At 43.2% G+C, this 14,214-nt stretch overlaps 2 protein-coding genes across 4 annotated transcripts in view; one reads left to right on the top strand and one right to left on the bottom strand.

The window, feature by feature from the left end:
- The window catches only part of tlcd4a (TLC domain containing 4a), a 204,468-nt gene that overhangs the window by 87,790 nt on the left and 102,464 nt on the right, over positions 1-14,214 (bottom strand). The window lies entirely within an intron of this gene.
- alg14 (ALG14 UDP-N-acetylglucosaminyltransferase subunit) overlaps positions 1-14,214 on the top strand; it is a 107,016-nt gene that overhangs the window by 4,806 nt on the left and 87,996 nt on the right. For all 3 annotated transcript variants that reach the window (XM_073062733.1, XM_073062732.1, XM_073062734.1), the window contains exon 2: positions 4,733-4,884. In XM_073062733.1, the coding sequence (XP_072918834.1) occupies positions 4,733-4,884 (152 nt within the window). The remainder of the gene's footprint in view (positions 1-4,732; positions 4,885-14,214) is intronic.

Below are 14,214 nucleotides of genomic sequence, written 5' to 3'. Positions count from 1 at the left end.
GTGCACAGTATTCAGGGTGTGGCCTCACAAGCATGTTATACAGCTTAAGGAAAACATCTCTTGACTTGAATTTCACTGAGCCCAACATTCTGTTAGCCTTCCAGATCGGTTCTGTGCATTGTCCAGATGTTGATAGTGATAGGTCTGCCAGGACGCCCTAATCCTTCTCATACAGTATCTCTCACTCAAGGCCACCCACTGTATACTTATATCTATTATTTCTGCTTCCTATATGTAATACTTTACATTTACTTACATTAAATTTCATCTGCCATTTATCTACCCAGATCTGTATTTTTTTTAGATCTGACTGAATTGATTCTGTTGCCTTAATGTTGTCAGCCCTTCCCCCTAATTTTGTATCATTGGTAAACTTTACTAGTTTATTTCTTATGTGCTTATCCAAATCATTAACGTAAGTTAAAAACAGCAGCGGCCCCAAAACCAATCCCTTGCAGAACCCCACTTTTAGCATCATCTAGGTGTGAAAATGGTCATCTCATCAAAACTCATTTTCTGCTTTTGAGCCAAGTCTGCCCCCATTCGCACACCTTATCCTGAATACCTACCTCCTGTAATTTGGTTATTAATCTCTCGTGAGATACCTTGTTAAAAGCCTTCTGAAAGTCCAAGTAAATTATATCAACCGCTCTGTTGCTATCATAAATTTTAATTGCCTCTTCATAGAACTCCAGCATATTAGTGAAACGTAATTTTCCCCTTTCTGAACCCGCGCTGGCTTTCTGCCAACATGTCTGTTCTTATCAGCTGCTTTTCCATCTCATTTTTTATTACTGTTTCCATTATCTTGCCTGCAATACACATTAAGCTTACTGGTCTATAGTTGCCAGGGTCAGTGTGCTCATCTTTCATATATACTAGGACAAGGTTAGCCCATTTCTAGTACTTGGGGATTTCACCAGTCTTCACTGACTTTGAAAAATACATGTTGGGGGTTCGTATATATAGTATAATCACAGACCTCTTTGAGTACCCTTCAATATATGTTGTCTGGCTTTGGATATTTATTAATTTTCAGCCTTTTCAGCTGAAACAGGGCCCCACTTTCTAACATCTTTAAGTAACTTAAAACAATCTTATTTTCCTCTACACTTACTGGCATATTGTTAATATCTTTGCTGGTGAATACTTTTGCAAAAATATGAGTTAAGAGTATCTGCTTTATCCTCCTCTGAATAATTTAACACCCCACTGTTATTCCTAATACACTTAGCTTCCTGCTTGACTTTTCTTTTACTACTTAAGTATTGGAAAAAATCTCTTGGGGTCAGCAATATCTTTCTCAACCTGCCTTTTGGCCATCTGAGTTTCCCTGTTGGTTATAGCTCTCATATTTTCATATGCCTTATGGTTAACATCATTACTATTTTTTCTGTATTCCTTATACAGTAGCTATCTTGTCTTCAATATTTTTATGTAAAACTTTATTCATCCACGTAGTTGATCTATTGTTTTAATTGCTTCTCCCAACCTTGGGTATTAACATTTCCTGCACTGAGTGTATCCTTCCAGGTTACCTTCTGAATTTTGCTTTATATGCACAAACTTTGCCTTTCTGAAATTCAATTTAAAGGCTTTGGCTTTTACTGATATTATCTCCCAAAAAAAACTAACGATTTGTTCCTAAAGCCTCAACACCTTCCATACTCAAAATTCTATCCTGATTGTTACAGGATGTCAAATCTAGTCAGGCCTCCTCCCAGCATTTACATACGTACTTGGTCAAAAAACAATTATTCAGTAACTCAATGAACTGACTTTCTTGTAATCCATTAGTCTCTTACTCAATATTTAGGAAATTAAAGTCTCCCATAACTATAGCATCACCCTCAGAACTTGCTTTTTTTTAAATATTCTGACAGAGTTCTAAATGTCTTTTAAAACATCAATATTTTACTTGCATCTACTACTTCCTCTTGCAATATATCCAACATGTTCTGTGTGGAAAAGTTGTCTCGCAGAACCCTTTTTAAAACTTGTTAAATTTTAAAACTATGTTGCTTATCCTGGGAAGAAGTCTGTGACCATTCACCTTATTTATGCCCCCTATGATTTTATGTACTTAAAGGGACCCATTAGCCTCTTACGCTTCTGCTTATAACTGCAGCCCTTCTGTTCCAGCATCCTTGTTATGAATCCTTTCTGCACTCTTTTCCAGAATAATGACACAATTAATGCTGGAGGAACTCAGCAAGTCATCAACAGAGGAGAATAAGCAGTCGATATTCCTGGGACGTCCTAGTCCTAATGAAGGGTCCCAGCACAAAACGTCAACTGTTTATTCATTTCCATAGATGCTGCCTGACTTGCTGAAGTCAGCATTTTGTGTGTGTTGCTCAAGATTGTCAACATCTGCAGAATCTGCCAAACATTCTAATTCCGATTCCCATTTCCATTCCGACATGTCGGTCCGTGGCCTCCTGTTGTGCCGAGATGATGGCACCCTTAGGGTGGAGGAGCAACACCTTTGCGACATTGAGGGAGAGGTTGTTTTCTTGACACCACTGTGTCAGAGAGATAACTTCTTCCCTGTAGGCCACCTTGTTATTGTTTGAGATTAGGCCAATCAATGTAGCGTCGTCTGCAAATTTAATTAGCAGATTGGAGCTGTGGGTGGCGATACAGTCATGGGTATACAGGGAGTAAAGCAGGGGACTCAGTACGCAGTCCTGAGGGACTCCTGTATTGAGAGTCAGAGGGTTGGATGTGAAGGAGCCCACTCTTGTCACCTGCTGGCTGTCTTCCTTCCTCTCCCCTGACCTTTTTATTCTGGTGTCTTCCCCTTTTCCAGTCCTGAAGAAGGGTCTCAGCCCAAAACGCCAACTGTTTACTCTTTTCCACAGATAGTGCCTAACCTGCTGAGTTCGTCCAGCATTTTGTGTGTGTTAGAATCAGAATCAGGTTTATTATCACCAGCATGTGACATGAAATTTGTTAACTTAGCAGTTGCAGTTCAATGCAATGCATAATCTAACAGAGAGAGAAATAATAAATAGAATAAAAATAATAATAATAATATAAAAGTAAATCAATTAAATCAATTAAATATATTGAATAGATTTTTTTAAACGTGCAAAAACAGAAATACTGTATATTTTAAAAAAGGTGAGGTCGTGTTCAAAGATTCAATGTCCATTTAGGAATTGGATAGCAGAGGGGAAGAAGCTGTTCCTGAATCACTAAGTGTGTGTCTTCAGGCTTCTGTACCTCCTACCTGATGGTAACAGTGAGAAAAGGGCATGTCCTGGGTGCTGGAGGTCCTTAATTATGGACACTGCCTTTCTGTGACACTGCTCCCTGAAAATGTCCTGGGTACTTGTAGGCTAGTGCCCAAGATGGAGCTGACTAGATTTACAACCTTCTGTAGCTTCTTTAGGTCCTATGCAGTAGCCCCCCCCCATGCCGGACAGTGGTGCAGTCTGTCAGAACGCTCTCCAGGGTACATCTATAGAAGTTTTTCAGTGTATTTGTTGACATGCCAAATCTCTTCAAGCTCCTAGTAAAGTATAACAGCTGTGTTGCCTTCTTTATAACTACATCAATATGTTTGTTGGGACCAGGTTCAGAGGTCTTGATATGCAGGAACTTGAAGCTGCTCACTCTCTCCACTTCTGATCCCTCTATGAGGATTGGTATGTGTTCCTTCGCCTTACCCTTCTAGAAGTCCACAATCAGCTCTTTCGTCTTACCGACGTTGAGTCCCAGATTGTTGCTGCGGCACCACTCCACTAGTTGATATATCTCACTCCTGTAAGCCTCCTTGTCACCATTTTGATGTATCATCAGCAAATTTATAGATGGTATTTGAGCTATGCATAGCCACACAGTCATGTGTATATAGAGAGTAGAGCAATGGGCTAAGCACACACCCCTGAGGTGTGCCAGTGTTGATCATCAGTCAGAGGGATATGTTAACTCCAATCTGCACAGATTGTGGTCTTCTGGTAAGGAAGTCAAGGATCTAATTACAGAGGGAGATACAGAGGTCCAGGTTCTGTAACTTCTCAATCAGGATTGTGGGAATGATGGTATTAAATGCTGAGCTATAGTCGATGAACAGTATCCTGTCATAGGTGTTTATGTTGTCCAGGTGGTCTAAAGCTGTCTTGAGAGCCATTGAGATTGTGTCTGCCGTTGACCTGTTGTGGCGATAGGCAAATTGCAATGGGTCCAGGTCCTTGCTGAGGCAGAAGTTCAGTCTGGTCATGACCAACCACTCAAAGTATTTCATCACTGTCGATGTGAGTGCTATCAAGCGATAGTCATTAAGGCAGCTCACATTATTCTTCTTAGGCACTGGTATAATTGTTGACTTTTTGAAGCAAGTGGGAACTTCCGCGCATTGCGGTGAAGAAGTCTTCAGTGTCCTGCCTAAACGACTACTGTCCCGTTGCACTCACATCTATCATCATGAAGTATTTCAAGAGGCTCATCATGAAATTAATCATGAACTAATCGCAGGAAATTTACAATGACCAATTAACCTACCAGCTGGTACAACTTTGGACTGTGGGAGGAAACTGGAGCACCTGGAGAGGAATTGAATGACTACATGGTCATGGGGAGAACGTACAGACTCCCTACAGGCAGTGGTGGGAATTGAACCAGGGTCTCCTGTACTAGAGAGTTTTCTGCTAACCACCACACCACTGTGCTGCCCTCTTTTAGTTTGAATGTTTTGGAGTGACAAAGCATGCTACTTGTCTTGCAGGGGGACATACCACAGAGATTCTCAGGCTTGTGGGCAGCCTCTCCGCCTCATACAGCCCCAGGCATTACGTCATTGCTGAAACAGACAGGATGAGTGAAGACAAGGTCCGCAGACTTGAGGCTGCCAGAGTTGAAGAAGGTCCTCAACCTCGGGTAGGTGCTAACATGGGCTTGGAACTGTGACCTAGAACAGTGTCTCTCTTTGTGCCTGATGTGTGTAGAGTAATGGTCACCAATCTTTTTAAGCCCAAGATCCCCTACCTCGGCCTTAGTGAAAGGCGAGACCGGCCCCAGATTAATTAGTTACACGCATGCACACTGGGGCAGAAAAGACCGGAAGTAAAACCCCACAACCCGAAAGTAGAAATAATGTATAAACACCAGGGGTACCCGCCCTTTTTTTGCACCGCGGACCAGTTTAATATTGACAATATTCTTGCGGACCGGCCGGGGAGGGGGGGGGGTGGTGTTAAACACGATGAGAATACAGTGATACTCGAAGGGGGTTCCTTAGGTCCAGTCTATTCCACAATTTAGTTTTCGCGGCTCTCGGCGCTTAGCTGATGTCCCGCGCTGCTCATGTTTTTTCCGCTGAAAAAACTCAACGGGTTTGTCTTTAAGTGTGGGGTGCTTGGACTCAGGGTATCGAAGCAGTTTTGAGGGCTTCATTGCCTCATTAGACAGCCTCCCACCCACCCGCCGCCAAACGCCTTGGCCAGGTGCAGCTGGTCGCGGGTGGGGTGAGAGGACAAGGTCAAGGCTGGAGGTCCCCGTACTGGGGCCGCGGCGGTCGCAGTCCGGAGAGAGTGACAGGCCCGTGCCCGCCCCCCTTATAGGATCTGTCAGTCGACAAAAGTTTGTTTCAGTAGATCGCAGCGCGGTAGCTGCTCTGCTACTTACGAAACCCTGAGCCCAAATTAGATCATCTGTGAATATTTTAGCACCAGGTTCCCCACGAACATTCAGTGTGCGAAACGGGTTTAGAGGCGGCGCCCATCTGTCCGCGCTCCAAGCCAGTAGCAACGGCACTTCCCGCCGGCCGCAGGAGGGTATCACTGTGTTTAGGCGACTAATGACCTCGTGTGGGTTCAAGTTCAACAGTGGGCTGACTCATATTGTTTCCTCGCAGCCCAGTGGTTGGGGACCACTGAAGTACACTGTGTAGTGCAGGGGAGCTACACGCATGCGCACTGGGCAGAAAGAACGGAACTAAAACCCCACAACCCGGAAACAATCTGTCAACAGTATTTGTGTATTTATTTTTCTTTTTTGCGGGATCTACTGGGAAAGTCTCAAAGATCGACCAGTCGATCGCAATCGATGGGTTGGTGACCACTAGTGTAAAGTGATTGCTAGCTTGACTAAGTGCAGTGGTGATAAAGTACAAGAAATTCTGCAGAAGCTGGAAGTCCAGAGTAACACACAGAAAAAAATGGAGGAACTTAGCAGGTCAGGTAGCATCTATTGGAAAGAAATAAACAGTCTGAGACCTTTCATCAAAAGCAAGAGGGAAGAAGCCAGAGTAAGCAGGTGGGATGAGGAGGAGGAGTACAACCTAAAAGGTGATAGATGAAACTGGGGGAGTGGGGAAGATAAAGTGAGAACCTGGTGATAGGTGGAGAAGGTAAAGGGGTGAAGGAGAAAATATCTAATAGAGGAGATTGGACTATGGGATAAAGGACAGGAGAGGCACTAGGGAGAAGTTCAAAATTCAATATATAGCCAAACGAAACAGTGTTCCTACTGGGCCAAGGTGCAAAACACGTTACCAGCAGCACACAGCACAAATAGCACATACGGTTATGATTTCAGATCACAAAGAGAAAAACATAATAATATAGCCCAAATCGCTGTGTTGCATGACTAGATTGACAGCAAGCTGTCCTGGCCCGGCTTGTCCTTCCATGGAGGGAACACTAGAAGGCAGCACCACCTCGGCAACTCCTCCCCTGTGCGACTGCCACAGGAGACCCTGCACCCTCGACCTAGGCCTAATCTTCACCACAGCCGATACAACGCAGCTCGCCTACTGTCAGTGCTGCCAATGAACCAGCGAACCAGACCTGCACTTTCCCACGTTACCAATGTCCAGGAGGGTCTTGCAATCAGAAAAACGTCTAAGACGATCACTCGGCACAATGGTACACAACAAGTCCAAGTGACAGCACAACAACGGTATGCAATAAGTCCAGCTCTATCACTACGGAGCAACTTGCTGATGGGGTAGACCTGCAGACCTTGATATTCTTAGCATCCAGCAGAGATGTGATCGTAACAAGGACATACAAGATGAAAGAGGTGAAAGGCAGGTGAAGGGGAGGGAAGAGGTAAGAGAGGACCCAGAATTTTCCCCTTCCCCCGCCCTCCTCTTCCATTCCCCATTCTGACTCCCTCCTTACCACTTCCGTTCCCTCCGTACCACACCTTGTTCTAGCTTCTTTTCCCATCCTTTCCAGTCCTGATGAAGGGCCTCAGTCTGCCACAGAGGGTGTAGCAGTGAAGAATGCTTTAAGGAAGTGCAAGATCAGACCTGAGGACCTGGAGGATGTTGCTGCTGACCGTAACACTTGGCAACAGCTGTGTAGGGATGGGTTTCATGTTCTGGGGATGGAAAGAACAACCAGAAGACAACAGAAGAGAGCCAGGAGAAATGAAGCCATGGTTGCCATCACTACCACCACCACTACCACATATACATGTCCCACCTGCAACAGAACTTGTGGGTCTAGGATAGGACTGTATAGTCATCAAAAATCTCACCGTTGAAGGAGTGGACGTCGTCATCGGATTCAGATGGACATCCGAAAGAGAGGTGTTGTTGTCTGATGTGCATTGTAAGTGCATGCCCAGCAGAGGTCGCTGGTTAGCAATCAGTGGTGAGAACACCAAAGGCAAGATGAGATAACTTTCAGTGAAATGGAAATGAAGCTGGCCTAGATCCTGCACTTACTTTTGAAGCAGCTGCTTTTGCTGAAATATATATAGACCGGTGAAAAATTAGGATAATATAGTAAAGGAACAGGCCTTTCGGCCCAAATGTCTGTGCCAGCGATGATGCCAAATTAAACTAATCCCATGATCTACAATACATTCCCTCCATGTTCATGTGACTCTCTGAATGCTTCTTTAAAAGTCAGGCAGCATTTGAGGAGAGGAATACAGAGTTGGCGCTACAGTGCAGGATATGCAGCACCCAAATTTACTTTCTACTTAGAAGTTTGGCAAATTTGGCATGTCACCCAAAATTTGAACAAGCACAGTGGAGGATATCCTAACTGGTTACATCATAGCCTGGAAACACCAATACCCCGGAATGGAATAGGCTGTCCATCACAGGCAAAGAAATAGGGATCTATTACACCCCACCTGAGGGCAGCATTAAAAGTGCTCAAGCACAACGCAGTACCTCTGATAATGCAGCACTCCTTTAGTACTGCACAGGAGCTGTTACTCAAACCGGGACTTGAACCAGCATCTTCTACCGTTGATGCAAGAGTTCTGCCCACTGAGCCAGAGCGTTAGAGAAACAAGAAGCAAATAGACAAAGAAGCTGGATGCCTTGACAGTAGGGCAATCAGAAAAGTTTGGTTACGAATGAAGCTGATGCAGGTTTGAAAAAGAAGATGTTGCTGAAGTTTAAACTTAGTGAGCGGAGTTATCAGATGCCTGAGATTTTAGAATGTGCACCCAAATCAAAATGATGGCGATGCTGATTACCTTCAAGAAGCTTCTCCCCCTCTGCCATCAGATTCCTGAATAGTCCATGAACATTGCTTCACTATTTTGCTCTTTTTTTGCACTATTTGTTCTTATATACAGTCAGTGGCCACTTTATTTGGTACAGCTGCACTATTAATGCTAATATCTAATCAGCCAATCATGTGGCAGCAATTCATTGCATAAAAGCATGCAGGCATGGTCAAGAGGTTCAGCTGTTGTTCAGACCAAACATCAGAATGGGGAACGAATGTGATCTAAGTGACTTTGACCTTGGAATGATGGTTGGTGCCAGACAGGGTGTCTCAGAAACTGCTGATCTCTGGGGGTTTTCACACACACAACAGTCCCGAGAGTTTACAGAGAATGCTGTAAAAAAAAAAAAAATAGTGTAAACAAAAAACTCCAGTGAACAGCAGCTCTACAGGTGACACAAAGTACACTGCAGAGGCTGTGGTCAAATCAAGACATACAAAAAAGCTGGATGAACTCAGCAGGTCGGGCAGCATCCGTTGAAAGTCTGTTGTTGACTGCTTCTTTCAACGGATGCTGCCCGACCTGCTGAGTTCATCCAGCTTTTTTGTAGCTCTATAGGTGAAAATGCCTTGTTGTGAGAGAGCTAAGAGGTGAGTGGTGGGACAGGTTCTAGCTGACAGGCAGGCGGGCGACAGTAACTCTAACCAAGCATTAGTACAGAAGTGGATAGGCTACAGCAGCAGAAAACCGCACTGGGTTCCACTCCAGTACCTAATGAAATAACCACTGAGTAGATACTCTTATTGTCATTTATCGTGTTTTTTATGTATTACATGGTACTACTGCCACAAATCAACAGTACGTCAGTGATAATAAACCCGATTCTGAGATGCCTGTCTTATACTGTCACGTGATCTTGCTGTACATAGGTTGGCTGTTTCACTTCCCTCCCATAGAACAATGCAATTAATTGGTTGAAAGTTTTCTGCCATATCTCCAAGCCACAAGAGTTTGTATGCAAATGAAATGTTTTCTTTCTTGTTAGCAAATTAAGGGGAAAATGCTGAAACTTAATGCAAAACTCTTCTGTGTGCATGTAGGAAAAGCATTTACAGGGTGCAAAAAAGGCGAAAGATCGGTTATGCACTTCACTAAAGCGACGACAACTGATTTGAATCCAAAAGCTACATTCTTAAGGTGCAAAAAGTTTGATTTAAAAATTGACAAAGAATGGAGGAAAGTCCACAAGTTGCAATGTAATTACTTACCTAAGCTACTCCCACTGCTCCGAAATGTCCCAAGCACAACCACCAAGTAGAACATGGGTGGCAGATGCGCGGGAACACTGTTTACCCGTTACCTCACCACCAAGTTGCATACTATTCAAATTTGGAAATTTATTACCAATCCTTCTTCATCAGTGGGTCTAAAACCTGGAACTGCCTCCCAATTCCATTGGGCAGACTCCTTCAATAGAAATATTGCAATATTTCAAGATGGCAACTCTCCACTGTCTTGTCAACAAAATGGTGTTTCCTCTGATCTCCCCTTTAGCACTCCCATTCAAAAACAAACTAAAGGGATGGAGGAAGTTAGAAAAATAATTCCAGGATTTGGATCGAGGCAGAAACTGTCCAAAAATGTTCAGGAAGCGTATAGTACGGCTGGCGTCATGTTCGCTTAACATTCGAAATGTCCACAGTTGGATACTGGGCAATAACGTAATTTAGAGGTGGCACAGTAGCGTAACGGTTAGTGTAACGCTGTTACGGCAGCAGTGAGCTTGAGGTGTATTTGAGTGAGCAGAGGGTTTTATGCAGACAGGGCTTGGTGTCGGCAGCATAACGTCAGATTAACAGAGACCCACCTGGCGCAGTCAGCGACCATGTTGGCACCTGATTTACATCGGAAATACTGTACATAGTGAAGTAGATAGGAAATAATTCCTTAGAAGTGGGGAGGCAGCAGAGATGCATTGGAATCAAAATTGAGTTTTACTGAATGTTACAGGAGCGTTATTGAGAGTGTCCTGACGGGCTGCATCTCCATCTGGTGTGGTAGCAGCCCAGCATCGGACTGGAAGTCTCTACAAAGTACTGTGAGATTGGCTGAGAGGGTCATAGGGATCTCCCTACCGTCCATCAGAAACATTTACTAGGAGTACTGCGTATGGAGGGCCCTTAATATTATTAAGACCATAAGACATAGGAGCACAATTAGGCCATCTGGCCCATCGAGTCTACTCCACCATTCAATCATGGCTGATCCTCCTCAACCCCAGATCCTGGCCTTCTCACCGTAACCTTTGATGCCATGTCCAGTCAGGAACTTATCGATCTCTGCTTAAATACACCCAATGACCTGGCCTCCACAGCTGCATGTGGCAACAGATTCCACAAATTCACCACCCTTTGGCTAAAGAAATTTCTCCGCATCTGTTTTGAAAGGGTGCCCCTTTATCCTGAGGCTGTGACCCCTTGTCCTAGATTCTCCCACCATGGGAAACATCCTTTCCACATCTACTCTGTCGAGGCCTTTCAACATTTTGAAAAGTTTAAGGATACCACCCAACCATCAGCATCCTCTTTGACTTTCTACCATCAGGCGGGAGACTCCGATGCACAAAAGCAAGAACGGTCAGGATGGGAAACAGTTTCTTCCCTCAGGCCATTAGGCTTCTGAACTCCCTGCACATCACATTCAAAGTCACAGGTTAATCTGTTCTGTACCTGACAATATTTAATTTATGCACTTAGTTCATTTATGTGTAATTCATCAGTAGATTTTATCCTTGCTTTCCTCAGTTATTGTGTGTTTTTTTATGTGCGTAATATGTACTACAGTGCTTTACCCCCTGCCCTGGAGAAACATTGCCTCATTCATGTATATACTGTAGTTAAATGACAATATACTTGACTTGAAATTGAGTGTGTGAGGAACCCAGCAGTTAGATGTTGAAGTTGCATTAATGCAAAACGATGAACAAGAATGTATCAACACATAAAACACTGGAGGAACTCAGTGACCACTCTGATCATTTTGTGCTAAAATTGGCTTTATTTCTGTTATTAAAAATATCCAATTTAAGTTTTTTCTTGTGAATGCTACTTAAATGGTGCTACGTGTCTGTGATGCTGCTGCAGGTAAGTTTTTCATTGCACTTGTGCATAAAACAATGAACTCAAGCTGGACTTTGGTCGGGGCGCATCTCCGAGGTCGAGCTGTGCTGTCAGATGAAAGCTCTGTCTATACTGCCAGTCCAGGTGAAAGATCTGGACCTGAAACGGTGGCCATTCATTTCCATCCATGGATACTGTCCGACCCATTAAACTGCTGCAGCGTTGTGTGTGTTGCTCCAGATTCCAGCATCAGCTGTCTCGTGTATCGCCAGTGAACAATAGTGAATGCTGTTCTTTGCCAAAGCAATCAAAATGATCAAATAATTAAGTTGAATGATAGCATAATTGTCTGCCTTTGAAGACAAAGGTTGGTGGCCTTTGTGTTTTATGATCTGCTTTGGAGTCCCTAAAGACTGGTACAATGGGTATAAGATTTCCCGAATCACTCCTTTCTTTCTTGGTTGCCAATTCCCAAATTGAGATTCTAAGGAAGAGATCTGTGGGAAGTTTGGGCTAGATGTTATCAAATAATCAGAGGGAAAATTTAACATTCTTGGAGTTGTTTTTCTATGTAGTTCAAATGTTACATTAAAGGGTTGGTTGCTATTTTTGTTTCTGTTGAATCATTTTATTTGCTACTAAGTTTGATGCTGATTCTGATTAAGTTTAGACTGTTGATATTGGACAGTTGCTGTAGTTTTTTGCAATAAGTGCAGAATAATATCAGGAGAAAGAAGTCTAACGTGCGAATGCTTTGTAATAACATGAAACATTGCTGGGTTGGTGCTGGCCCGTGTAGGCCAGCTCTCCTGTTGGTGCTGCTCTCCCAGTGTTTGCTCCTTGGAAGATAAACTGGATTGCCTTTGACCCAGTGAGAGATAAGGAACTACTGCATGCTTGTTCTTACAGAAACGTGGCTCCAGGACAACATCCCATGCACCATCAATCTTCAGGCCATGTCACTTAGGGACTTGTGTTAATATTATTTTGTGACTGTATGTGCTTTGTAACTGTATGGCCCTGGAGGAACAATATTTCATTTGCTGTATACAGGCGTATGGTTGAATGACATTTAAACTTGAATTTACTTTACTTTATTGTCACCAAACAATAGATACTAGAGCATACAATCATCACATCGATATTTGATTCTGCGCTTTGCGCTCCCTGAAGTACAAATCGAAGTAAATATAATAAAAATTTAAATTATAAATCATAATTAGAAAATAGAAAAGGGAAAGTAAGGTAGTGCAAGTCAGGTCCGGATATTTGGAAGGTACGGCCCAGATCCGGGTCAGGATCCGTTCAGCAGTCTTATCACAGTTGGAAAGAAGCTGTTCCCAAATCTGCCCGTATGAATCTTCAAGCTCCTGAACCTTCTTCCGGAGGGAAGAGGGGCAAGAAGTGTGTTGGCTGGGTGGGTCATGTCCTTGATTATCCTGGCAGCACTGTTCCGACAGCGTGCAGTGTAAAGTGAGTCCAAGGGTGGAAGATTGGTTTGTGCGCTGTGCTGGGCTATGTTCACGATCTTCTGCAGCTTCTTCCTGTCTCGGACAGGACAACTTCCATACCAGGTTGTGATGCACCCTAGAAGAATGCTTTCTACAGTGTACCTATAAAAATTAGTGAGGGCTTTAGGGGACAGGCCAAATTTCTTCAGCTTTCTCAGGAAGTAAAGGCGCTGGTGGGCCTTCTTGGCAGTGGACTCTGCTTGGTTAGACCAAGTCAGGTCATTTGTGATATTCACCCTGAGGAACTTAAAGCTTTTGACCTGTTCCACCTGCACACCACCGATGTAGATGGGTTGAACTTGAAATTTGAAGCTTGTTGTTGTTCGTATGAGCCAAACTCTTTCATAAGTGATGGGCAATTTTGTTAAAAAAAAACAACTTGATATTCAAAAGGTAAGCTTATGGTGTGTACTGTTAGAGCTGTATAAGGTTATGAATTCAAGTTCCACTGTAGAAACATGAGCACAGTTCTGGGTTGACAGTCCCACACTGTATCCTGATGAAGTTTATACTGTCAAAGTAGATGTCTTCCTAATGAGGAATTTTCTCAGATCTTGCCTTCTTCTGGATGTAAGAGATTCCTTGATGCTAATCTGACCAAAAGCATGTGTTCTCACCAGTGTCACGATGAATATTTATCCCTTAGTCAACATCAGAAGAAAATAAACTCCTCATGTTGTTATTATTATTGCTGTCGTATTTCCTCTTGTCAACTGTGATTACGTTCTAAGTGTGCTTCACCGATGTAAACTGGAATGCAGTGGGAAAGCTGCACTAGCAATGCAAGTCTGTATAAGTCTGTTAGAGAAAGATGGATGGAGAGGAGGCAGTTGTGGAAACTTTCTATTGTGTACAGTACTCAATTGAAGAGTGCTGATCAAGAGCCTGACTGAACAAAATACAGGCAACCCCCCCCCCCCCCCATTTTACAGCCATGTGGGTTGCATAAATTTGTCTTTGCAGAGTTCACAAATTAATAAATACCCCAAAAGTTTACTTCTGGAGTAAAATTCACTCGCATAGAATTTATGTGGAAAAAAGAATCAGGTTTATTCTTACTGACATATCTTGTGGCAGTAGTGTTGTGTATTTAATATTTGAGCAGTATTGAAAATATATTATTTGATTAAGTGTTCTTTGTAAAATTAATTATGGGTTAT

This window comes from Hemitrygon akajei, chromosome 12 (genome assembly GCF_048418815.1).
Source record: "Hemitrygon akajei chromosome 12, sHemAka1.3, whole genome shotgun sequence".
In the NCBI taxonomy this organism is placed as follows: Eukaryota; Metazoa; Chordata; class Chondrichthyes; order Myliobatiformes; family Dasyatidae; genus Hemitrygon; species Hemitrygon akajei.
The sequence above is the reverse complement of the archived record's forward strand: the minus strand, read 5'-3'. Positions and strand labels throughout refer to the sequence as shown.